General features: G+C 44.6%; 1 protein-coding gene across 1 annotated transcript in view; it reads left to right on the top strand.

Annotated features, from left to right (window-relative positions):
• bsna (bassoon presynaptic cytomatrix protein a) overlaps window positions 1-24,921 on the top strand; it is a 253,160-nt gene that overhangs the window by 126,085 nt on the left and 102,154 nt on the right. The window contains exons 4-5 of the mRNA XM_052108105.1: window positions 14,520-14,972; window positions 15,327-21,980. Of these exons, the coding sequence (XP_051964065.1) occupies window positions 14,520-14,972; window positions 15,327-21,980 (7,107 nt within the window). The remainder of the gene's footprint in view (window positions 1-14,519; window positions 14,973-15,326; window positions 21,981-24,921) is intronic.

Raw genomic sequence — 24,921 nt, 5'->3', positions numbered from 1 at the left:
ATTTTGTATCCATTGTCAACGCAGTGCAGCAGCTGCATACCTTGAGCGGGCTAGCTAGCGAGCTCATTGGTTTCTCTGCGGCAAGTGCCTCAGCCTATAGACGAACTTGAGTGAACTTGCGTCCAATGACAGGCGCCCGCGCCATCACTGTATCAAAGCCCGCCAGAATGGGCGTGGCTAGAGTGCATATAAGCGTAAGTTCGTAGGCTGGAACCCTGGTTTTCATTGAATGAAGCGAAAATCGCTCGTGGCGCGAGCACGGCCGGCTACGCAATACTCGTTCCCTCTTCTAGAGAGAACCGAGGTTATGTAAGGTAACCGATTCGTTCTCTTACGAGAGGTTCTCTCGTATTGCGTAAGCTAGCTTACGCTACGGGAACCCATTGTCAACGCCGTGCGCGCCAAGCATCCACTGCATGAGCCCCGGGGTGGGGGACCCGGGGAGCCCTTGTGAGTGGGGAATAATATTTGGCCGGCAAGAGTGCGGGCCAGTGTGTGTGTAATACATAAGCACATAGTGGGAAGGGAAAGAAAGAGCGGCGGTGCCGGTCTGTGTGGAATGTGTCCTGTCAGTGCAGCTCACCAGGGGAGCTGTAGCGTATTAAACCGCTAGTAGTTTTGCCTGCAGGGCGGGCACTTCCAGATTGTAAAATCTGACAAAGGTGGAGGGGGAAGCCCAGCCCGCTGCCACACATATGTCGTGAATGGAAATCCCACTGGACCATGCCCACGAGGAGGCCATGCCTCTAGTGGAGTGAGCCCTAATGCCTAACGGGCATGGTAGGTCTTTTGACGCGTACGCGGCAGCAATAGCGTCCACTATCCTCTAGACAGTGTCTGTTTTGAGGTGGCGAAACCTTTGGTGCGCCCTCCGAACGAAACGAAAAGCTGCTCAGAGCGTCTGAAAGAGGCGGAGCGCGCAGTATACAATCTCAGTGCTCTGACTGGGCAAAGGAGATTGGCGTCGCGTTCGCTATCGGATGCTAGCAGCGCCGATAGGGAAATGATTTGTGCTCTGAAAGGAGTACCGATCACCTTGGGGACATAGCCGTGTCTAGGCTTTAAAATGACCTTGGAGTCACTTGGTCCAAATTCAAGACACGCAGCGCTGACAGATAGTGCGTGAAGGTCTCCCACACGTTTAACTGATGACAGAGCAGTTAGAAAAACGGTTTTGAGTGAAAGGTATTTCAAATCCACGGATTGAAGCGGTTCGAAAGGGGGGGCTTTCATAGCTTCGAGAACTATGGAAAGATCCCAGATAGGAACCGATGGGGGGGCGCGGAGGGTTCATCCTTCTAGCTCCCCTGAGGAAGCGGATGACCAGCTCGTTTTTTCCCAGTGACTGGCCGTGCAGGGGTTCAGCGAACGCCGTGACGGCCGCCACGTACACTTTGAGCGTGGATGGGGATCTGCCCTTATCCAGCAGCTCTTGTAAAAACACGAGCAGCGACGACACCCCACATGTCCGTGGGTCCAGGTCTCTGTCGGTGCACCATTTTGAAAACACAGACCATTTGGACGCATAGAGTCTTCTCGTGGAAGGAGCTCTAGTGTGTATGATAGTGTTTATTACTCCTGGCAAAGCGACGGGTAGTCGTTGATCACCCACGGGTGCAGCGCCCAGTGCTCTGGATGGGGATGCCAGATTGTGCCGCGAGCTTAAGAGAGGAGATCTGCTCTCACTGGAATGGGCCACGGGGCTGTCAGTGACAGCTGCGTAAGCTCCGGGAACCATGTCTGATTCTCCCAGCGCGGGGCTATGAGGAGCACCGAGTGACGCGTTTCCCTGATCCTCTGCATTACCTGTGGCAATAGCGAGACGGGAGGGAAGGCGTAAAGCGGGCGGTTGGGCCAGTCCTGGGCCAGCGCGTCCTCGCTTTTCGAGAAAAATACTGGGCAGTGAGAGTTCTCTTCTGACGCAAAGAGGTCTATCTCTGCTCTGCCGAATATGCTCCATAACTTCTGGACTGTTTGAGCGTGCAGGGACCATTCCCCTGGGGAAATATTGTCTATGGACAGTCTGTCTGGGCCGTCGTTCAGGTGGCCTGGCACGTGCGTCGCCCTCAGCGAGCGCAGGTGGCACTGGGACCAACACAGTATGCGTTTTGTCAGATGGAAGAGGTTCCTGGATCTGACACCGCCCTGACGGTTTAAATAGGATACCACAGATCTGTTGTCCGAACGGACCAGGACGTGGTGACCTTGAATGACCGGGAGGAAGCGCACGAGCGCGTACTCGACCGCTATCATTTCCAGACAATTTATGTGAAGGAGCTTTTCCTGAACTGACCATAGGCCAAAAACCGGAGAGCCCTCGCAGACCGCGCCCCAACCCGTGTTGGACACGTCTGTCGAGATGACTTTTCGGCGATATACAGCTCCCATCGTCACTCCCCGCTGATACCATTCGGCCACTGCCCAGGGCTGCAGAGCTGAGATACAGGTCTGAGTCACTCTGATCGGCTGGCGGCCAGTGGCCCAAGCCGGCGAGACGCGCGGGTGTTTAGCCAATGCTGAAGCGGGCGCATGCACAGTAAACCCAGCTGAAGTACTGCTGCGGCTGAGGCCATATAACCTAGCATTCTCTGAAATTTTTTCAGAGGCGTGAGGCTGTTCATCTGAAAGGACGCGGCTAGTCGCTGAACACGGCGCGCGCGCTGTGTAGATAAGCGAGCCGTCATCGCCCTGGAGTCTAGTTCTATTCCAAGGAAGGAAATTGCCTGACTGGGCTGTAGTGAGCTCTTGGTGCAATTGACTGCAAGACCCAAACTGTTCAGATGACTGAGGAGAACTGTCCTGTGAGACAGAAGCTCCGTATGTGACTGTGCTAAAATAAGCCAATCGTCCAAATAGTTCAGAATTCGCAAGCCCTGACTCCGCAGGGGTGCGAGCGCCGCATCCATGCACTTCGTGAAAGTACGGGGTGCTAAAGACAGGCCGAACGGAAGGACTGTGTATTGATAAACCTGGCCATCGAAGGCGAATCTCAAGAATGGCCTGTGACAGGGATTTATCTGAATCTGAAAGTAGGCATCTTTCAGATCGAGAGAAATAAACCAGTCCCCCTGGCGCACATGCGCGAGGAGTTTCCTGATTGTAAGCATTTTGAACGGTCTTTTTGCGAGCACCTTGTTCAAAACCCTGAGATCTAATATTGGTCTGAGGCCGCCATCTTTCTTGGAGACAAGAAAATAATGGCTGTAAAACCCTGACTCGCTCAGAGAAGGTGGCACTCTCTCTATGGCCCTTTTGCACAGAAGGTTTGCTATTTCTGAACGAAGCATGCAGGCTGCTTCCGTGTTCACAGTAGTTTCGAGCCGCGCTCTGAAGCGGGGAGGGCGGCGATCGAACTGTAGCAAATAGCCCTGTTTTATTGTGCTTAACACCTGTGGAGCGGAGGGGGGCGGGGCCAGTCGGAATATCGCGCGCCCGGTCCCCAATCAGCCTGATGAGGCGCGCGAGGGATAAAGGCGGCCGGTGACGATTGTTCGAGAGAGAGAGAATTACGGACATGTCCGTCATGTGTGTTTATGTTTGTGCTTTGAGTTTTATTAAATATGATTTATGTTGACTAGCCGGTTCTCGCCTCCTCCTTGCCCATCCTTCAACTGTGTTACAACACCCATTTGGATATCCCTGGGATAGCTTTCCACGTAACGCTAGAGGGTGAATGGCCAAGTCGCCCTGATTGCCGCACACAGCGAGCTGAACAGAATGTGTGAGCGCGCTTACTGTGCTTATGCATGACTGCTCGCAGACAGCAGGGACAGGCTGTTCTGTGAGTGACTTCCCGAATGAGGTGAATGGGGAAAGAGTCACATCTGTGAAGTGATGCGCGAGCATAGTCACGGGCATGGCACTTACATACAGAGAGGTGTTTGCTGGCCGTGTGACAGAGCGGGCAGAGAAGGGGCGCGCGCACGGATTCGTGGGCGCGTTTATTGACTCTAACACTCGAGCTGGCTGTGCCTGCTTTATGTGAGTGGGCTCTGATAGGGACACGGGAAGTGTAATGCTTGTGTGTAGGGGTGAACACTGGATTGTGGGCACATTTTCTACACATAAGGCATGTTTGCTTTTTACAAGATTATCTTTGGGTCACCGTGAAAACGGCATTTGAGTGCAGGCAAGCGGGCAGTATCACCGGCTTGTTGGCTGCTGAATCACCACTGCAGTAGCCTGAGAGAAGGGGACTGACAGGGGGCGAAGCTTTGACGGTGGTCCGGCCGCGGCGGGACTGAGCCGTCGTTTCCTCAACAAAGCTAGGACTTCGGTTGCTCAGGTTTCAGCGCAATCTTAGGCCGAGGCCCGCGGGGGGGCGGCGGTCTGCGGCGGCTGTTTGAGCGCGTTCTAGGGCGTTTTGAACTGTCGACGCTGAGAAGTCTGGCTTTGCTGAGCTGGGCGCTGTGAAGAGGCTCGTGCAGGAGGCTGGTCACGTGAGCGGCCTGCAGAGGAGCTAGCGCGACGAGGCAGGAAGAGATTCATGGCTTGGGTGGCTTTCTGGACTTCCGAGAAACGGTCAACAATGCCACTCACCGCGGAACCGAAGAGACCGGACGGAGAGAGCGGCGCATTGAGGAACATGGAGCGTTCAGCTTCTCCCATGTCGGCTAAGCGTTAGCCATAGGTGTCTCTCGGTCACAGTCAGCGCGCCATGCACTTCCCTAGGGCTTGAGCTGCAGCTTTGGTGGCGCGAAGGGCGAGATCCGTCGCGCTCCTTAGATCTGAAACAGCCTCTGTGTGCCTGCCTTTCTCATCCCACTCTCGAAGAAGGTCCGCTTGGAGGATCTGTAAAACGGCCATGGAATGCAGAGCAGATGCGGCTTGGCCCGCGGCGGCATAGGCGCGGCCAACACAGGCAGAAGTAGTTCTGCAGGCCTTAGGCAAAGGTGTGCTGCTACCGAATCCTCGACCGGGGGGATGGAAGAGTAGCCCCTCTCAGTGGCGCCATCCACCGAAGCGAGAGAGGGATCGGTTCCTGGCCGAGAGAGGCGCGTTCCACGATTTAGAGAGCTCGGCGTGGAGTTCCAGCAGGAAGGAGCGGCCCGGGCCGCGGGCGCCGCGCGGCGACGGCTCTGAAGAAAGCAGCCGTCGAGTCTGTTGGGAGCCTGCTCAGAGGGTGGTGACCACTCGAGCCCGAGGTGGTCGACGGCCTGTGTGAGGAGGCGCGTTAGTTCTTCCTCGACTCCGGCGCGGGTCCTGCTGGATTCCTTGGCCGAGGAGGAGGCTTGGGAGCCTGACCACTCCTCGCTGTCCGAAGCCATGATGGAACAGCAGCCCTTATCCTCTGTCTCGTCATCCGAGATGGCAACAGTGCGGCCGCTCGGCGGCAACTGCGCGCCGCGGGGGGGCGGGGAGGGTGAAAGCGAGGCTCGAGGGAGAGGCTCCGGCGAGGTAGTCGCTTCTAACACCGGTTCCGGCAGCCTTTGGGAGCGGCGCTTCTTTCTGCGCGGTGAAACGAAAGGCGGCGCGGCGGCATCGGTTTTGAGTGCTTCGAGACGAGCCCGCAGGGTCGACATCAGAAGCTCCTCGCAGAGGTCGCATCCGCCGTCAGCGAGGGCGAGCTCTGCATGTTCCAGTCCCAGGCAGAGAGCGCAGATGAGGTGGCGGTCTCCGGCGCTGAGAGGGGCGCAGCATGAGGCGCAGGTGGTGCGAGGCATCTTTACAAAGACGCTTGTTGCTTTTTTTGTGAAGTTCGCTGAGGAACTAGCTTGCTCTAAAAAGGATACGTCGCCGGATGGCGTAGCTCGCAGGATGGCTGAAGGTGGCGAAGACGGCCGGCTTCTTCGAGCGCTGTCCAAGCTTGCTAGATGCCCCTCGAACGGCGACGCGGCTTCTGCAGTTCAGAGATGCGAAGAGCTTCGCTGAATAGATGAAAAATCAGTGTTCCAGCCTACGAACTTACGCTTATATGCACTCTAGCCACGCCCATTCTGGTGGGCTTTGATACAGTGATGGTGCGGATGCCTGTCATTGGACGCAAGTTCACTCAAGTTCGTCTATAGGCTGCAGCAGTTGCCGCAGAGCAACCAATGAGCTCGCTAGCTAGCCCGCTCAAGGTATGCAGCTGCTGCACTGCGTTGACAATGGATACAAAATTAAGGATAATTTTTTGGCTTCAATATCTCAGAAAAGATTAATCTTTCCCGTAGCGTAAGCTAGCTTACGCAATATGAGAGAACCTCTCGTAAGAGAACCACGATTTATACAATACCTAGGCTTGCTAGGTAATTCTGACAATTGCTTTGAACTGTGGTAACTTGTATAATTGACAAATTAATGAGTATAGCCTGATGTACCTCTTTAAAATGTTTAATGTTTTATCCATGTTGTATAACCAAGGAATTAACCAGTATGATTTGTAACCAGGGATTCTCATGTTTTGTTACCTACACGTACAATATTAATGAAAGAATGTCAAATTTGGTATGTAAACGCTCACTTAGTTACATGGATGAAGCTGATGACAATGAATCTAATGTTTCTTGTACCATTCTCAAGATATAAAAGTTCATGATTAAATATGCACTATTTTTGAGTGGGAGATTTGTAAGAATCTGAAACTAAGGACCATGAATCAACTGTCGGAAAAGACAGCCCAGTTGACCATGTGACTCTGAAAAGTCACTTCTGATTGGTGCAGGAAACCTTTGGGGATGCGGCCAATTTCAGTTAAAATGTTTCCAAACAGGAAGAACACGCGCTGTTTAGTCGCTTCTCTTGTCGTCGTCTCTCTGCTTGTCTCTCCTTCTCTTCGGACTACTCAGATTTCGCTCTGACTCTTCCCTCGTGGTCTTCTCTGGATCTCGTCGGAACCAGATCCATGCCATGTGAGATCCAAGGAAGCTCGGGACTCAAAGTCCAGAAAAGGCCTTGCTTCAAAGCCATCTTCATCATTCATACAGACAATAACTCTCCGATATTACAGAGGTCCAAAACATTGAGAGAACGAACGTTTGACCCAGAGCCAAGAACCAAGCAACACAAATAACGCAAGGAAACACCACTACACGCAAGTACAACTCCAATATTGTGCTCAAAGTGCTGGTGTATTTGTTAAATACTTTGGGTGTTCTAATAGCAAATCGATGTAGATCCATTAAGTTAATATTCACTGTATTGATAATTTATTTCACATTCTGTCACTCTTCTCATCAACCTGTCTTATGTATATACAGTATGTGTTAGATTAGATTTATGTTTAGAATAGCAATAAAGTGTGTCTGTATTCAAAGATGAATGACTGTGGTATATTTTGATAAATAATCTCATCCCTGTTTCTAAAAGATTTTGATTCAAAGCTGTACCTAAATACATGTGATTTTATTTTCAATAAGCCATGAGAATAATATCACTCCAATAAGTGAATTAATCATAATTCACTTATTAAAGCTAATTCCTTACAGTAGAAATTGTGAGCGGATACAACGAGACGTTGTATTACGATTTTAACGGTGGAGAATTTATTCAGACAAATAATCTAGTTATTTATCATTTATCTAATTTAGAATGGTTGTCGAACGTGACTAATTCCATTATACATTTTATTACCTAATAATGTACAATAAAGACTTTAATTTAGTTCATAGCTCACATATTTCGAGACCCTGAATTCCCTTCTAAAATTAGCATACCAAATTCCCTTACATATAATGGTGTGAGAATGAGGGCACTCTAACAGTTCCCATCTAAATTCATCAACCCCTAAATATCATACACTTGCGACAGACAACCTCAAAACATAGAGTAATAAAATTCAGTTGTATGCATTAATTAGGAATTTGCCAGGTTTCAGTTAGTAATAACATATCAAGATTATGAAGTTATAGTATGAGTAATATATTCATTTATGCTGAATAATTTATCATACATTATTTAATTTTTTATTTTAATGTATTTATTCACTTTAAATTATATTAGATATTATTATGTACAATATGTTAGATAATAAAAATAGGCCTATGAAGGCCAATTGATACAAGTATAAAAAAGATTATATTAAAAAATAAATGAACAAAATATACAAATTAAGTAGTCACTATTGTATTTGGCATGAAGTGATAAATGATATCAAGAATAGTAGTTTTGTTTAGTCCCCCTAGATCTGCATACAATTAAAGTAACATTATCCTCAACCAGAGGGAATGATTAATACTATCTGGGTAGATCATGATAATAATAATAATAATGATAATTTTTAGTCCCTATTGCCATACCAGGTGGTGATGCAGCCAGTCAGGATGCTCTCTACAGTGCTGGTGTAGAACCGTGTGAGGATCGTGTGGTTCATTCCAAACTTCCTCAGCCATCTCAGGAAGAAGATGCGCTGGTGAGCCTTCTTCACAACAGCCTCAGTGTGGACGGACCATGTGAGTTCCTCAGCAATGTGGACACCGAGGAACTTGAAACTGCTGACTCTCTCTACCGGTGCTCCATTAATGGTGATGGGGCTGTGTTCTTTGTCTTTCCTCCTGAAGTCCACTACAAGCTCCTTGGTCTTACTGACTTTGAGGGAGAGGTTGTGCTCCTGACACCAGTGTGTCAGAGTGTGCAGAGTGTTTCATCATTGTCAGTGATCAGACCTACCACCGTCGTATCGTCAGCAAACTTAATGGTGGCATTGGAGGTATGTGTTGCCACACAGTCATGTGTGTATTGGGAATACAGGAGTGGGCTGAGAACACAGCCCTGTGGGTCTCCAGTGTTGAGGGTCAGTGATGACGAGGTGTTGCTGCCCATTCTAACCACCTGATCCAGGATCCAGCTGCACAGCGAGCTGTTTAAGCCCAGAGCCCGGAGTTTCTCATCAAGCTTGGAGGGCACTATGGTGTTGAATGCTGAGCTGTAGTCTACAAACAGCATTCTCACATATGTGTTCCTTTTTTCCAGGTGGGAGAGAGCAGTGTGTATTGTAGATGCAATGGCATCATCAGTGGAGCAGTTGCTGAGGTAGGCAAACTGAAATGGGTCCAAAGAGGTGGGCAGAACAGAGCAGATGTAATCTCTGATTAACCTCTCAAAGCATTTGCTAATGATGGTGGTCAGAGCAACAGGACGTCAGTCATTTAAGCAAGTGATTTTGCTAGCCTCGGTACAGGCACAATGGTTGATGTTTTAAAGCATGTGGGGACTACAGACAGGGAGAGGGACAGGTTGAAAACACCAGCCAGTTGGTTCACGCACGTTCTGATGACGCGGCCCGGAATGCCGTCTGGACCTGCGGCTTTACGGATGTTCACCCGTCGGAAGGAACGGGTTACATCCGCCACAGAGACGGAGAGCGAACCATCCTCTGTAGCGTCAGCCACGAATACTCTCTCCGTGAGGGCGGTGTTATTGTCCTCAAAACGAGCATAAAATGTATTAAGCTCATCCGGGAGAGAGGCAGCGGTGTTCATGGTGGAGTTTTTATTCCATTTATAGTCCATGATGATGTTAATTCCCTGCCACTTACTTCTAGAGTCTGTGGTGTTGAACTGTCCTTCAATTTTGTGCCTGTACTGGCGTTTGGCTGCACTGATAGAGTTACAGAGGGCATAACTGGCTTGTTTACGCTCCTCCGTTATGCTATACGTTATGCACACGTTATGCTATAAGCGCAAACCTCGATGTCGTCATCAGAGGCGGACCGGAACATCTCCCAGTCCGCGTGATTGGTCCGACCAGCACTGGCTCGTTCTGAGGGTGCGTGCTTCCCGTTTCAGTTTTTGCCTGTAAGCGGGCAGAAGCAGAACGGAAGAGTGGTCCAATTTTCAAAATGGTTGGTGGGGGAGGGATTTGTAGCCATCCCGGAAAGGAGAATAGCAGTGGTCCAAAACCCGGTCCCCTTGTGTGTTGAAGCTGATATATTGGTGGTATTTTGGTGCTATTGTTTTAAAATTGGCTTTGTTGAAGTCACCGGCAACAATGAACGCAGCCTCAGGGTGTGCGGTTTACTGCTCACTTATACTCCCATACAGTTCCCTGAGTGCCCGGTCTGTGTTGGCTTGTGGGGGGATGTACACAGCTGTGATAATGACCGCTGAAAATTCCCTCGGTAGCCAGAATGGTCGACACAGAAGCATGAGATATTCCAGATCAGGAGAGCAGAAAGACCTGATAAAATGTACTTTCCTCTGATCACACCATGATTTATTGATCAAAAAACATACACCACCACCTCTGCTTTTACCTGAGAGGTCTTTCGCTCTGTCCGCTCGGTGCACGGAGAACCCCACGGGTTCGATGGCCGAGTCTGGAATCTCCGCTGCCAGCCAGGTTTCTGTAAGGCATATAACGCAGCAATCCCTCATCTCTCGTTGAAAATCACGTTGATCAGGAATCACATATGCCTTTGTCCACCACCTGAAATAATCCATGGCTACAAGCATGCTTCTGAGATGCAAAATGGCCCGAGTATGATCACCCCAACACTTTTCATGTATGCCTCCACCAAGTACTGTTGCAGAGGGGCATGTAGTCTTTGGGATGGCTGTTTTTGAGTAGTACGAAAATTGCAGCAATGCAAGTACAGTTCCACGTATTGTTGGCAACCCACCAAGCTATGCATCATCTTTAGTACTTGTGGCTAGAGGGACCATGAAACCAACAACTGGAACTTTAAAGTTCCATACATTGGTGACTGCTACATAGGGCACGCTAATAAAACAAGCCATCTCACAGAGCCAGAGTGTCCCATTACGAGTGGTAGGCTTTTATCTTGGGTCTAGCTGAACTAATACCTCCTGCTCCAGTTGTTGTCCGTTCTTCAGCCAAGCCTGCAACCATGCCAGTACAGGGTCCCCCTCCTGGTGCTGCCAGAGTTGTTGTTGGTTGAAGGCAGATTTGTCCACATCAGCATTAGGGCTAGCTGATGCCGATGCTGTCTGTAACACTAGTGTTCATTCCTCCAGACACTGACAGTAGCGGCATTCCCCAGCCTCCCCATGCTGCTGACCAGGCCGATGCTGTATTTCAAAGTCATAATCCTGCAACACATCCAGCCACCTCATCACTTGGCTCCTCAATTTTAAGGATGCATGGTCTGTATGTACAAGTAATTTCTGGCAGTAAAGACATGGTTGGTTGGAAGTGGTATAGCATTTGTATAACCGCAAGAAGCTGTCAGTGTATTACACGGTAATTAAATTTAGCTATGTGTCCAGCTATGGTCGCAGTGACTCTCTCCGCATTCTCCCTGACCTGGGAAAGCTTAGCTCCAATACCCTAATTTGCTGGCATAAGAGACCACAAAGAAGGGCTGGTCTTTGCATGGGTATGTCAGCACCAGATCTTGTACAATGCTTGCTGAAGCTTATGGAAAGCCAACCAAACATCATGCTCAACATTTTCAATGCCTATTTTCATGTGAACTACCTTTTTCCCCTCAGAGCATGGCTCTTATACCAGTCACTGTTCAAATGCACTTTGGCATGGAAGCCTAGCCAGGCAGCTACGGAGATGTGGTGCCCACCAGGATGCACAAGAGAGATGGCGGAGCTGGTGTCCATGAGAGCTCGGCAGAGGTAACCATCCATAGTGCACAAAATGAAGAGGCCTTAATTCTGACCCGAATTGCGCATTTCCCATGGAGCAGGTTGGTAGGTGAGGGGAGTGCCAGTCCTCTTCCTGGCCACTCTCTAGTTTCCCGACTGTTCCATGCCACATGTTCTAGTTCTCCACATTAGTAGGACCTTGATTTTCCCATCGCCATCCTTACTGGTGTAACCGGCTTGATGCAGTCTCTCAGGTGGGAACAGGACCATGGGCAGCTGGCCTGGCATTCTGAAGACAGGAGCACCTGCAGGAAAGCATGGAGGTCCAACTCCCCCTTTGCCGCCATCGCACACTGTGCGTACCCCTGTCAGGCATTTGCCGCGAGGGACCCCAAGCTTTCACCCTCCTTCCTCTGATGGGTAGCAGGATTGTTGCTAAATCATGGTCTGCCATCCAACGTCTGAAACCAGTGTAATGCCACACAGATTTTAGGGTTCAACATAATCTCATTTCTTGACATCACCAAGATGGAATACAGGCAGACCTGATATATATACACACATACAAAACAATGGCTGGCAACAGTACTACTATAAGTGAACTTCAAAGTTACATGATGTTAACACAATCAAGGGCATGCATATGTGGAAAATAGGTCCACAAAACCGTTTAATTCAATTCAAACTTTTAGCAGATTTATTTAACCAAACTCATGTCAGTCCTACATGTGCTTGAAAAAATTAACACACAAACAATTAGGCATATATAAATATGCATGAAAGACCATTTTACAACTCCCATTGCTGTAATTGAGTAATCTTTAAATTGTGTAATATATAAATCAATTAACTGAACTGAGTTAGCTTTAACTAAAATACAGATTATGAATTCAAGTGAATTATTTAATAAATCTTAAATGAGTATGAATGTTGTAGGCCTAAACAAATTGATTGTTTTCAACAAAACAGTTTAGTAAAAGGCAAAGCAGCTATTTTCTTTGCCATTAATTGACCTTGTTTTATACTTAGCAAACTAAAACATATTTACATAATTTAAACCATAGGTTTGAATCATACTTATAAGGAGTAAAATGGGACTAATCAGGAGTAGGACTATGCTCATTTTCCTCCTCCAACATCTTTATCTGGAGTTTTTCATGGTCATAGTCCAACATGCTTTCCACATCTTTATCCAGTGAACTCTTGATCTGACTTGACCGTAAATAAAAATTCCCAAAGTCATATTTATTTTGTATAATGATTTTCACAACACACATACTTTCAAAGCAGCTTTACAGGAAATAAATGATGCTATTAAAGTCCTCATTATGTGGTTCAAATACATTTTTTTATTAAAAAGCATGCCTTTAAAATTGTCTTTAGGCGACTGTAGCAAGGAACACAAAAATATGTTAGTTAATGGAAAAAAATTACCTTGGGAGAAACCAGGCTCACTGGGGGAACCAGCTCCCCTCTGGCTAAACAGCATGAATATGCCAATATTAGTTATCTGTCACTGAGCTTGTGACAATTTCTATTCACAAGAGAGCTTGTTGTAGTAGGTTGGTCTTCACCAGTGTGTGTGTGCGCTATAAAACTTTTTCAATGATGAAGGACAATACATTTAATCTAAGAACTAAAAATAAATGTCTGCCATACTGTGAATCTCAATCTACATTTTGAGAAGATTTTAATTTTGCTCATGCGGAGTGTAGCTGCTGTCTGTAGCAGAGATAGATGGTTAATCATGGTTTAATTGATGTACTATACAGTATGTGTGTTACATCCTCCTTTTAGCTGTCAAGGGAAATAAGAGCACATGACATAATTGAGAATTGTAACTAAATAAAGAGAATAAAATGAAGAGAAAACAGGTTCAGTTATCAATAACTTGCATGATGGAATGAATCAAGAAGAGGCAGATATGGTTATTGCTAATTATAATTAATTTTGTAACAAAATGGAAATGTGGTGGTGTAGTGGTCTAAACCACATAACTGGTAAACTGATAATCAGAAGGTCGCTGGTTCTATCCCCACAGCCACCACCATTGTGTCCTTGAGCAAGGCACTTAACTCCAGGTTGCTCTGGGGGGGATTGTCCCTGTAATAAGCGCTCTGTAAGTCGCTTTGGATAAAAGCATCTGCCGAATGCATAAATGTAAATGTAAACAAAATCATAGCAATACACCCAATCATAATTACGGTGCAAAAAGTGAAACAAATATTTACAGAATATATACAAATAGTAAGACAAAGTCAAACCAGACAAAGAAGTGAAGGGCAATGAGTGGGGCTAAAGCAAAGAAATGAACAAAACAAAACTTCTCTTACATCTTTTAAGTCTTCAGCTAACAAAGAAAATTAAATATGAAAACAATACCTAAACAAACTAACTAAACAAACATCATAAATACAGAGGGTAGCACCCGCTCCTTACCTGGTGTGTTTAGACAAACTAAAAATGCTACGTAGTGTAGATCACGTGACATGCTACCCTATCCCTCCTCTCAAAGACCGGGAAGTTAGTTTTGAATGAGTGATTTAAGTGAAGCAATGTCACAACAGATAAACCAAGTAACAAACTTGGAAAGGAAAATTAAACCATTATGAAATACAGCTTTAACAACAAAATGGTTGTCTCACTAATACATCAGTCAGAGAGCTATACAAGTCCAAAGACAAACAAGAGATAAACAAGCCTCCTTCCTCTTGTCACTTCCAGGTTTTATACAGAGAAGGAGAGTCCGGATTGGTTCCTTGGGGGGAACCAATCCGGGTGTTTTCAATTAAAACACCCTGATTTTAATTGAAAACAGTATTTTCTTTTAATAATCACATTTCAAACATGCCCCTCTGTGTATTTAATAGATCAAATAATTGACAACTGACTGTTACAATTTGTTTATATTTCAATTATTAATTTATGGACTCATTAAATAGCTAGTTTAACTGTTGTTTGCTCTTTTCATTCAGAAAATACACCTCAAGCTCACATAATTTTGTTCTTTACTCTTATCCTTCCTTTCCTATTGTTTTGCAGAAGAAAGAATGGCTTTGTCTGAACTGTCAGACGCAAAGACTGATGTCTGGTGGGCTTGACCCTCTCCATGTTCCACATTCATCTCCCAACTGCCAATTAATGGGCTCAACTAAACATCAGCCAGTTTTCATTCAGCAAAAGCAAGGGAACAAGCCAATATCACCAAAGCAGAAATGTCCATCTTCTGAAAAGATTGGTCTCTCTGCCTCCATGGTGAGACCAAGTGATATAAAAACTTCTACACAGCCTACCACAACTACATCAGCTCCAACTTCCACCACTACTACAATTATTGTTGAAGATAAGAGGAAGGAAACCACACCCAAAATTGATAAGAAGGCTGACATTGACAATAAGGAAAATAAACATAATCAGAATAAAGAAACAACAGATCCAATTCAGACTTCTTCTAGAGATGAAAAGAAAGAATTACAGAGGGCCAAATACTATGAGGTAAGCCATTTTGCTAAATAGAACCTGGCATAAGAAGTGCTAGAAATGTTTTTGTTAAATTGATCACTTTAAAACTTGTAATACTTAAAAGTGTATTTGCTTTAAAAAAGGACTAATGAACCTGCATATATAAACTTCACATGTACATTCATTGCTTGTTGCATAACGTCATCAGATTTTCAATAAGCCTTTCAGATTTCTAAAGGGAGGTCAAAAGTAACATCTTGCTATATTGCAACTCTTCTGTGGCTCAGTGTACTGACTGACAAACTGAGACAACAAAAAATTTATACAGCTGGTATTGTGTCTTGTAGTATATCTTTTGCATTTATTTAATTTTCTTTGGTCTCCCAGGAAACCAAAAACACAAACAGCAACCATGATCTATCACGGAGCCCACAAAGTTTGAGTGACACTGGCTATTCCTCTGATGGGATCTCAAGTACACATAGTGAGATCACTGGTCTTATCCAGGAGGAGGAGCTGAAGATGAGTGAGAAAAGTCAGACTGGGCACTATACACCACCAAGCCCATCAGAGCTGATTAAGCTGGAGAGCTCCATGCGACCCCTTCTAGAGTTAAAAGTGTCATCTGAAGGGGAAAGACTACAGGATAAGAAGCAAGGAAAAGTGCACCATGGTGACATTAGAAAACATCGGTCTCGTTCAATATCAATTAGTACAGAGGAATATGACTATGATGAGGATCATGAAGGCATTACAGAAGAGGAAGAAGATCCAGCTGACTGGGATGCTAAGCTACAACTCAGAACAATTGCTGCTTTAGGGGAGAACAGTAGCAATATGAATAAGACCTTTGAATCAGAAGAGATTACTGATGAAGAATTTATGAGAAGACAAATCATGGAGATGAGTGCAGATGAAGAGAACGAGGATGAAGAAGAGGAAATGGATGAAGAGGAAGATGATGAGGATGAAGGCTATGGCTACAAAAAGCCAAAAAAGACACAAAAGCACATCAGTGACACAGGAAAAGAAAAGCGCCGTCTCACTTATCAGTCTAGTAGCTTTGAGGAGGATAGCAAAACAACAAGTGATGTATACAAAGGATCAGCTGAAGAGGACCTGATGGCCTCGCAAGGTGGCTTACGAAGGTTTAAGACCATAGAACTGAACAACACCAACAGTTTTAGTCGAGACATGGAATTAAACAATGACCTAAGTCTGGACCGAGAACCTGAGCTGGAGATGGAAAGCCTCACTGGTTCCCCAGAAGAACAGTCAAGAGGGGAATATTCCACCACCCTCCCACCAACCACCTCAAGCTACACCTCAGGGATATCCCCTACTTCCATATCCTCCATGGAAGATGACAGCGACAGCAGTCCTAGCCGCAGGCAGCGACTGGAGGAGGCAAAGCTGCAGAGGAAGGCCAGGCATCGCTCCCATGGCCCCCTATTACCCACTATTGAGGATTCTTCAGAAGAAGACGAACTGAGGGAAGAAGAAGAACTCTTGAGGGAGCAGGAAAAGATGAGAGAAGTGGAACAACAGAGAATACGAAGCACTGTCCGAAAAACAAAACGTGACAAAGAAGAGCTAAGAGCACAAAGACGCAGAGAACGGTCCAAAACTCCCCCCAGCAATCTATCCCCTATTGAGGATGCTTCTCCAACAGAGGAACTGAGACAAGCAGCTGAGATGGAGGAACTCCATCGATCGTCCTGCTCAGAATACTCTCCTTCAGCTGACTCAGATTGTGAGGGCTATGAAATGTCATCAAAGCTGTACAAATCTGGCAGTGAATACAACCTGCCAACATTTATGTTACTTTATTCTCCTACTGAAAAACTACAAACTACATCTTCAACAGCTACCATAACTACTTCCTCTAGTGGCAAACAATTAAAAAGTGCAGAAGAAGTATATGAAGAGATGATGAGGAAAGCAAAGGTACTACAGAAACAACAGAAGCTGCAGCAACAGCAGCAGTCAGGCGCAGGCCAGCAGTACAGCACAAGCTCATATCAAGAGTCAGACATTAGAAACAGACAGGAGTATGACGATAAGTACGATTATACTGATCAAGATGATATCAACTTTGACAATGAAGAGACCGTGGATATCTATGAAGAGATTCGCCAGACTTCACAAAACATTTCAAAGCAGCTTGATGACCAAATGGAGATGGATAATTCCTACTCAGAAAAGCATTTACTAGATACAGGCTCAGCTTTTGCTAAGTTGATGGAACAAAGCAATGCTTTACTGACTCCTGGCACAAGCCCTACCCAGCTCTCAGCACCAGTATCATTTTCTGAGACTGGGACAGGAGGACGGATTCCTGATGTCAGAGTAACTCAACATTTCTCTAAAGATGGGCCCAAAGACAGAATTCGACATCAAAATGGTAAAAATCATATTACACCAGCAGCTGCTGCCACAACTATTGCTACTTATGGAGTGTATTCCAGGGATACTGTCACTGTGTCTCCAACTAGCGCCAGTCAAACTGTGTCCACTACACAACCTTATATATATAGTCAGCAAACAGGGAACACTTCTGTAACCACGACTAGTATTTCAAATGTGATTCATAAAATAACTGCAATCACTCAGGCTTACAACCAAAGAGATTCTGTAAGGAAAATGGAAATCAGCAAAGGAGTCAAAATGAGAGATATTGCAACACCATCAGAAACTATCATTGAATCTGGCACAGGTTCAGTTAAAGGTTATACTTACCATGAAATGAGTCCACCTCTTTCTTCCATTTCCTCTCCTATTCATAGTCCAACAAGGTCCCCTTCTAGGAGAACGGCTGAGCTTTCAACTCAAACTGTTAGCCCTTCATTATTAGTTTCCCATGTACATGCTTCTCAAACCTCTCCAGTTATGGCACAGGGCACTCAGACTCCAAATAGGGTTATCTCATCATCTTTTTTTAGACAACAGTCCTCTCATGATACGCCTTTCATGATGAGAACAGCAGAGTTTGAACACACTAACCCACCAAAGCCAATTACAGTTAATACAGCTACATCTCCATTGTCTTCACCAACAAGGTTTAGCCGCCAGTCAACATTTGATGCAGACTCACCTCCTGTCAGCCCTCCTGAAACTCCAACACATCAACAATCAGCTCAGCATGGTTTCTACAAGAGCTTAAAGGCTGAAAAAGTTAATGTTGGAACAAGCATGGTAACCACTGCTAGCATGTATGCACATGGATCAGTGTCAATGGAAAACATATCATTTTGTCACATTTCAACAGTTCCTGGTACCTCAAGAATTGAGCAAGGACAAAGATTACAGAGTGGGAGTTTAGTGGATCTAACTGCCATAAAGCCAACACCAGTTATCATAACTGACCAAGGAATGGACTTGACTTCCTTGGCAACAGAATCCAGAAAGTATTCTGGCAGTGTTGAAGGAAGCCCTATTCGTCAATCCACAACGATTCAACCCTTAATAATGAACTTGAATACACAGGAGCAGCTGCATGTTGTGACCCCAACGGCAACTACCATCAGTGTTACAGTAGCTGCTTCTATGTTCATGTCCCAGCCTAAGCAGACTGTACTATATTGTGATCCTCTTGAAAACAGAGTTGATTTGGGCAAAGGCATGGGAAAAGTAGTTTGCCTTGCACCAAACAAACCAGAACCAACTGATCCATATATACCACAGATTGATGCCAAGTTGGAAGACCTGAGTATCCAGCAACAGCAGTTACTTAAACAGCAGCAGAAGCTTCAACAGCAACAGCAAATTCTTGAGCAACAACTTCAGCAACATCATCAGCTTCAACAACAACAAGCTGTCTCTTTTGCAAAGTATAACTCATCCAGCCATCTTCCTTTATTTAAAAAGGACATGCTTGTCACTCAGAAAAGCACTGCCACAGAGGTTAATGCCAGCTCTCCAGCTATAGCCTCTGAAGATTATAGTGTTGCAGGCCCCCTTGAGTTAAGGAGGAAGCAACCAGAGATCATGAATCTAACAAATGTCAAGCCACATTTCATAATGGTTCAGATGGATGGTGCTGCGCAATTAGCTACCGTCACACAACTCATCAAATCAGAAGAAGACCATGGTGCAGTGGATCTAACAGGGCAAATAAAATCAGATAATCAAGTGACTTGTTGTAATATGGTTTATAACCTGCCCTTTGGTGGCAGCTGTGTGGGTGGTCCATTCTCCCAGAAACCAGTCACAGATGAGACTACTAAGCCATCATCAAGGGCACCTTCTGTACTACCACAGCTCTTTCAGCAACTTGATTTGCGGCAAGACGGAAAGACATACCAAGATTATGACATTAAATCATACACATTGCCTCTCCCAAGACGGCTTCAGCCATCAATGTCTGAAAAGAACCTTGCAGAGGTAGGGTTGTCATCATATTCAGAAAAGCTTGATCCCCATGTCCAAGCCTCACAATTATCCACTGACACTATAAAGCATTGCTATGAAAGAGGATACCTTGGAATGGGACTTCAATATGGTTCCTACACAGATCTTCGTCAGGGTGATGTTGCAGCTCTACCAATTAGGAGGTACAGCTCACTGTCCAACATCAGCACAGATTATGGATATTTCTCAGGTGATTTTGCTGAGTCTAATCTTGCCCAGTATAGTGCTACAACTGCCAGGGAGATAAGTCGTATGTGTGCCGCTCTTAACTCCATGGATAGATATAGTAGCAACCCAGACATTCTGCAACTGAGTACTGGAGGAAGCAGTGGTCCACCTGGTAGAATTAATATGTTGCAAGGTCCAAGACCTAGTTTTAAGTACAGTACAGATGTTAAGCCTCTTTCCCATAGCCAAGCTCTAACTGATCTCATCAATGCAAGACAAGACAGTCTTCGAGCTATGTATCCATCAGCTATTAAATCAGCTGATGGTATGATCTATTCAACTATAAACACACCCATTGCATCCACAGTTCCAATTACTACACAGCCTGCTTCTGTGCTGCGGCCTTTATTAAGAGGGGCATACAGACCATATCCTGCACCAAATATGACACCAGTACCTCTGGCAAGCCTAACCAGATTGCCAGTAGCTCCAAGGACAGGACAGACTCCTTTCCAATATTCTACACCTAATCCTCTCTCTGTTGCAACTTCTACAAAAGTGATTGAGTCTCCTGCTATCACAACATCCCAAGATACTCCATTATACCTGGGCAAGTCTCCAGTAAGCTTATCAGCAGCTGAGACAGTAACACAACCAATTCAGCCCTATCCTTTACCTGATGGCCCTACCTCTGTTCCTGTTTCAACTCAAATGACCCAACCTGAAATCCAGTTGCAGCCAATAAATCTATCTAAGGCCCACCTTCCAGCCAAGGCTACTACCCAGCCTCTTATACAACACCAAATACCACAAGCTAAATCATCTGCTCATTCCTATTCTCCAATGCATTGTCACCCTACTGCTCAGCACAAAACACAGCCACCCTCATCAACTGAAGCTGGTACAGCTACTGCTCTCAGTCTTGCTCCGAACCAAGAAAAAGAAACAGATGAAAGACTACATCAACAGCAGGAACAGTTTTTGCAACTAGAAAGAGAGAGAGTGGAGCTGGAAAAATTGCGACAGCTCAGGCTTCAGGAAGAGCTTGAGCGGGAGTGTGCTGAGTTGCAAAGGCATAGAGAAAAAGAGCACATGCTAGTGCAGCGAGAGATTCAGGAATTACAGACTATAAAGCAACACGTTTTGCAGCAGCAGCAAGCTGAGAGAGAAAGCCAGTTAGTCCTGCAAAGAGAGCAACTAGCTCAACAAAAACAGCAGCTTGACCAGATACAGTCTTTGCAACAACAGCTACAGCAGCAACTTGAGGAACAAAAGAGACAGAAGACTGCAACTGTTGTTTCTGCAGCCAATGCAAATTCCCTCAGTGACCAAGCTAGCAGAATAATTCAGTCACAGGAACTGGCCTCAGATGTGTTGTATAGTGATGTTCAAGTTTTCTTAAGAACACTGCCCAACTCTGCTTCAGAGATGTGCTTGAGAAATTGTGATGATCAGACAGAAATTAGGTCTATGCGTAAACAAAGATCTATGCCTCGTCTACAGGATGGAACTGAGGGAGAAGTGACAATGTTCCCTTTGCCTCAGAGACTAAAAGACAGTAGTGTGCAAACAGATGATGAAGATGGAGAGGAGAGGTACCTGGTGTCTAGAAGAAGACGGACTAGGCGCAGTGTGGACTGCAGTGTTCAGACAGATGATGATGAAGATAAGGCAGAGTGGGAGCAGCCAGTGAGACGGAGACGCTCCCGTTACTCCAGACATTCTGGTGAATCTGGTGTAGACCATAAATCCGAAGTGCCTCCATTTACTACTTTATTTGCTAAAGCTGCATCTTCCAGCATTGCCATTCAAACCATTCAAGACTGCTCTTGCCAAACAGAAACAGATAGAGTATCGCCAAGTATACATGTCACTATGCCTGACCCCAGCAAGGTTGAAATTGTCCACTATATTTCTGGTCCTGAGAGGACACAATTGGGTCAAAGCTTAGCGTGTCAAACTGACCCTGAGACCCAGTCTCAAAGGATAGTTGTTCCACAGATAAGCACCGCTACCACTGTCAGTCCCACCAGTGTCCAGTTAGTCGGTTCTACAGATACATTCTCTCTGGGTCAACAGAGTGTTATAAAGTATGGGAGACTGAGACCTGATCCTTTAGAGTTTGGCTACCAGCAGCATCACATGCGTAATGAGTCTTTGTCCAGCTTGATCCGGCAACAACCAAAATCGCCACAGGTGCTGTATTCCCCTGTTTCTCCTCTTTCATCTCCACAATGCATCATAGAAACATCATTCTCTTCTAGTGAGAGGCTGAATAAAGCCCATGTCACCCCGCAGCAGAAGTCCTGTATTGTTGAGCCACCACAGAGACATCAGGCCCTTCCCCGGCCAATGAAGAATATCCAAAGATCTATGTCAGACCCTAAATCTCTCAGTCTCACTACAGATGAAACTACAAAGGCTAGGATTTCCCTTTATCAACATCAAGCTCTTCAGAGTCAGGTATGGGTAATTCAAATGTCTTCTTTGATTATATTATTAGATATGATATATTATTATTATTGAAATTAAAAGAGCATTTTTAACTTGTTATAACAACTCAGATAACACATACTTCACCCCGACATCTACAGTATTTGATGAAGGTACACAAAACTCATGGTTCGGTACATATTTTGGGTTTGGGTCACAATTTTGATACACCATGAAGAATAAAGAATGTATTACCATCATAATATTTATAATAAACCTAAAACATTAGCTGTGCATATTTATATTGGTTTCTAAGTTGTTGTTATTTTTTCAGGAATATTAGAATTCAAAGTAAATCTGCATTTCTGCAGCAAAAAAGAACTACTATACTACTTCTAACATTTTAGCTGTAGCTCTGCAAGAGGCTCACACTGTGGTGAGACCAGCAGGCTATGTATCTCTTGTAACGGTAAGGTCAAGAGACACAAGCAGATTATATTAGACAGAATGAGCTAGCTAGCTGGGTAACAGATCTGACATGCGAGAAGCTGATGCTTTTTCTGCCATTTGGCTGCTTATTTTCTTAAGTTTTGGTTTTGCCTGATTCTATGTTGCTCGGTAGTCTTAGTCTTAATTTTAGTTTTGTGTTCTGTGTTGCTCCTAAATATTATTATTTTTTAATTCAGCACATGCCAGGTATATAAATTTAATAATACCCCACTGAAAGCATTGCCCTTACAATGACATAGCTCACTGGTAAACCACTATAGTATGATTCATTGTTAAAGAAAGTAACTAGCCAGTCATGACTGTTTCCTGAAAACGCAGTAACTATTTCGCAAATCAGCACATTCGTTATTCAAACCACGTGGGTTCAACAGGGTTGTAATGATGTTATGCAGGGGGTGGAGTAATAAATTCTCCAGAGATCAAATTGAATGGAATGAAAGATATTCCAGAGATTGAATTGAATGGAATGAAAGATATATGCACTGTATGGTAGGGTACAATGGGGCTAAAATCACCTCTTCAGGAAAATGTGTCCTTTTCTGCTCCAAAAGTGTATGATCATTGAAAAAATATTTATTTTTACTGACTATTGAAAAAAAAAAATTTTCAATACAGCAACATAATTATTTAAAAAAATATTTTTTAAAGTTTGTTTTGATTCAAATAATTAAAATAAAAAGGCGGAGAAGGTGATTGATTTGTAGTTTTTCTTATTTGAGAAAATTCTCCAGGGTGATAGAAGGGTCTTATCGACACGGTCAAAAGTTCAATAATAGGCAAACACAGCATCTCCCACACAGCATGAATAAATTAATAGATTTTACATTATACAGTGCTTTAAGAACTGTATACCATCTTACCATACTACCAAGTAGCTGCCAGCTGTATCATCCCATGTAACAAGCAAATAGCAGCCCACCAAGCTGTATAACACATATATCTCTGTTTAAACAGAAACCCTGGAAAGCAGGAGTTAATCCCTCAACTAAATTATACAATCTGACAAAAGTATGCTGAGGGGCAACCTGCCACTATATAAATGTCCTCTAAGGATGCGCCTTTGGGTCAGTTCCCCTCTGGCTAAACTGCATGGATATAATGCCAATATTAGTTTTATATGTGTAGTACAAGGCTTTATTGTATGTGAGTAAACTTAGTACATTTTGGTGTATGAACTCTAAGAACACCGATTAAAAGTCTATGAAGTCCATCCTGAATTGACTGCAGAAGTGCACATACTGTAGATGCAGTTTTCTATTTATTTGGCTGATGAAGGCTTTAGTTGGCATTAATATTTCATATATGTATTCCATTTTAAAATTTGTCCATCCTATGATGATGCTGGCGAAGGTCAGATAGGTATTCACAGTCTGGCTGGGAGTTTGGTGGTTTACTTCGGTGAAGCCCATCCTAAGCCTGAGGTGCAGGCATTCGACAGTGAAATATCCCATGTCTTACTGTTGGCAGCCGTTCATCCTCAGTGAAGTCGATTATAGAAGACTGAAGTTATGCGGTCAGTGATCATCAAAGCTGGATGCAACACACAGCAGTGGTAGTGGAACATCGAGCTGGATATGGCAGGCTCTGTTTACCTCAGAATATTGTATGTATCCCGAGGTTGAGACAGACAGAGAGAATTATTAGTTTAGATGCTATTCACTTTTTTAAGTTTAGGTATAGAATATTATAAGTGTTTCTGGCAAAACCTGACAGAATATTATAACTATTTGTTGAGGTATATATTTAGTGTGGTGCCTGGTTTAAGAGATGAGTCTTTAGCCAACTAGGATAATTATCTACCTCCTTTTGTGGATTTTGATATTCTTGCGATCATAGTGAAAGTAATGAATAACAGCGTTATAGAAGATCACATAAGTACTGAGTAGCTAGACCATTCAAAACTTTATAAGTAATAAGCAGAATTTGTACATTTATACGAAACATAGCAGGTAGCCAATGAAGCGACAATAAAATGAGGATGATATGAATGTATTTCTTGGTTCTAGTCAGCACTCTAGCTGATGCGTTTTGAATCAAATCACAATCTAGTCTTGAGGTCATGAAAACTTTACTTAGTTTTTCGGCATCAGAAATAGAGAGAATGTGTTGCAACTTGACAATATTTCTGAGCTGGAAGAGTGCTGTTCAACAAACAGCTGTAGAAGACAGCTGTACAAACAGTACATCAATCGAGAGTCAAATTTTATTCTAGTATTTTATGTCTAGACTCTAGAAGTGTTTTGTCAGAATTGAGCAGAAGTAAATTTTTTGCCATCCAGTTTTTGATATCATTAATACACTTAGCTAACTTGGGAAATTGCAAAAGTTAATCAGGTCTCGTGGAAATATAAAGCTGAGTATCCTCAGCATAACAGTGAAATTCAATTCCTTTGTACCTGATAATGTCTCCCATGGGAAGTATATATATAAGGAAAAAATATGGGACCTACCAATAACTGGT

Source organism: Xyrauchen texanus, chromosome 37 (assembly GCF_025860055.1).
Source record: "Xyrauchen texanus isolate HMW12.3.18 chromosome 37, RBS_HiC_50CHRs, whole genome shotgun sequence".
In the NCBI taxonomy this organism is placed as follows: Eukaryota; Metazoa; Chordata; class Actinopteri; order Cypriniformes; family Catostomidae; genus Xyrauchen; species Xyrauchen texanus.
This window is presented reverse-complemented; position numbering and strand designations above follow the sequence as displayed.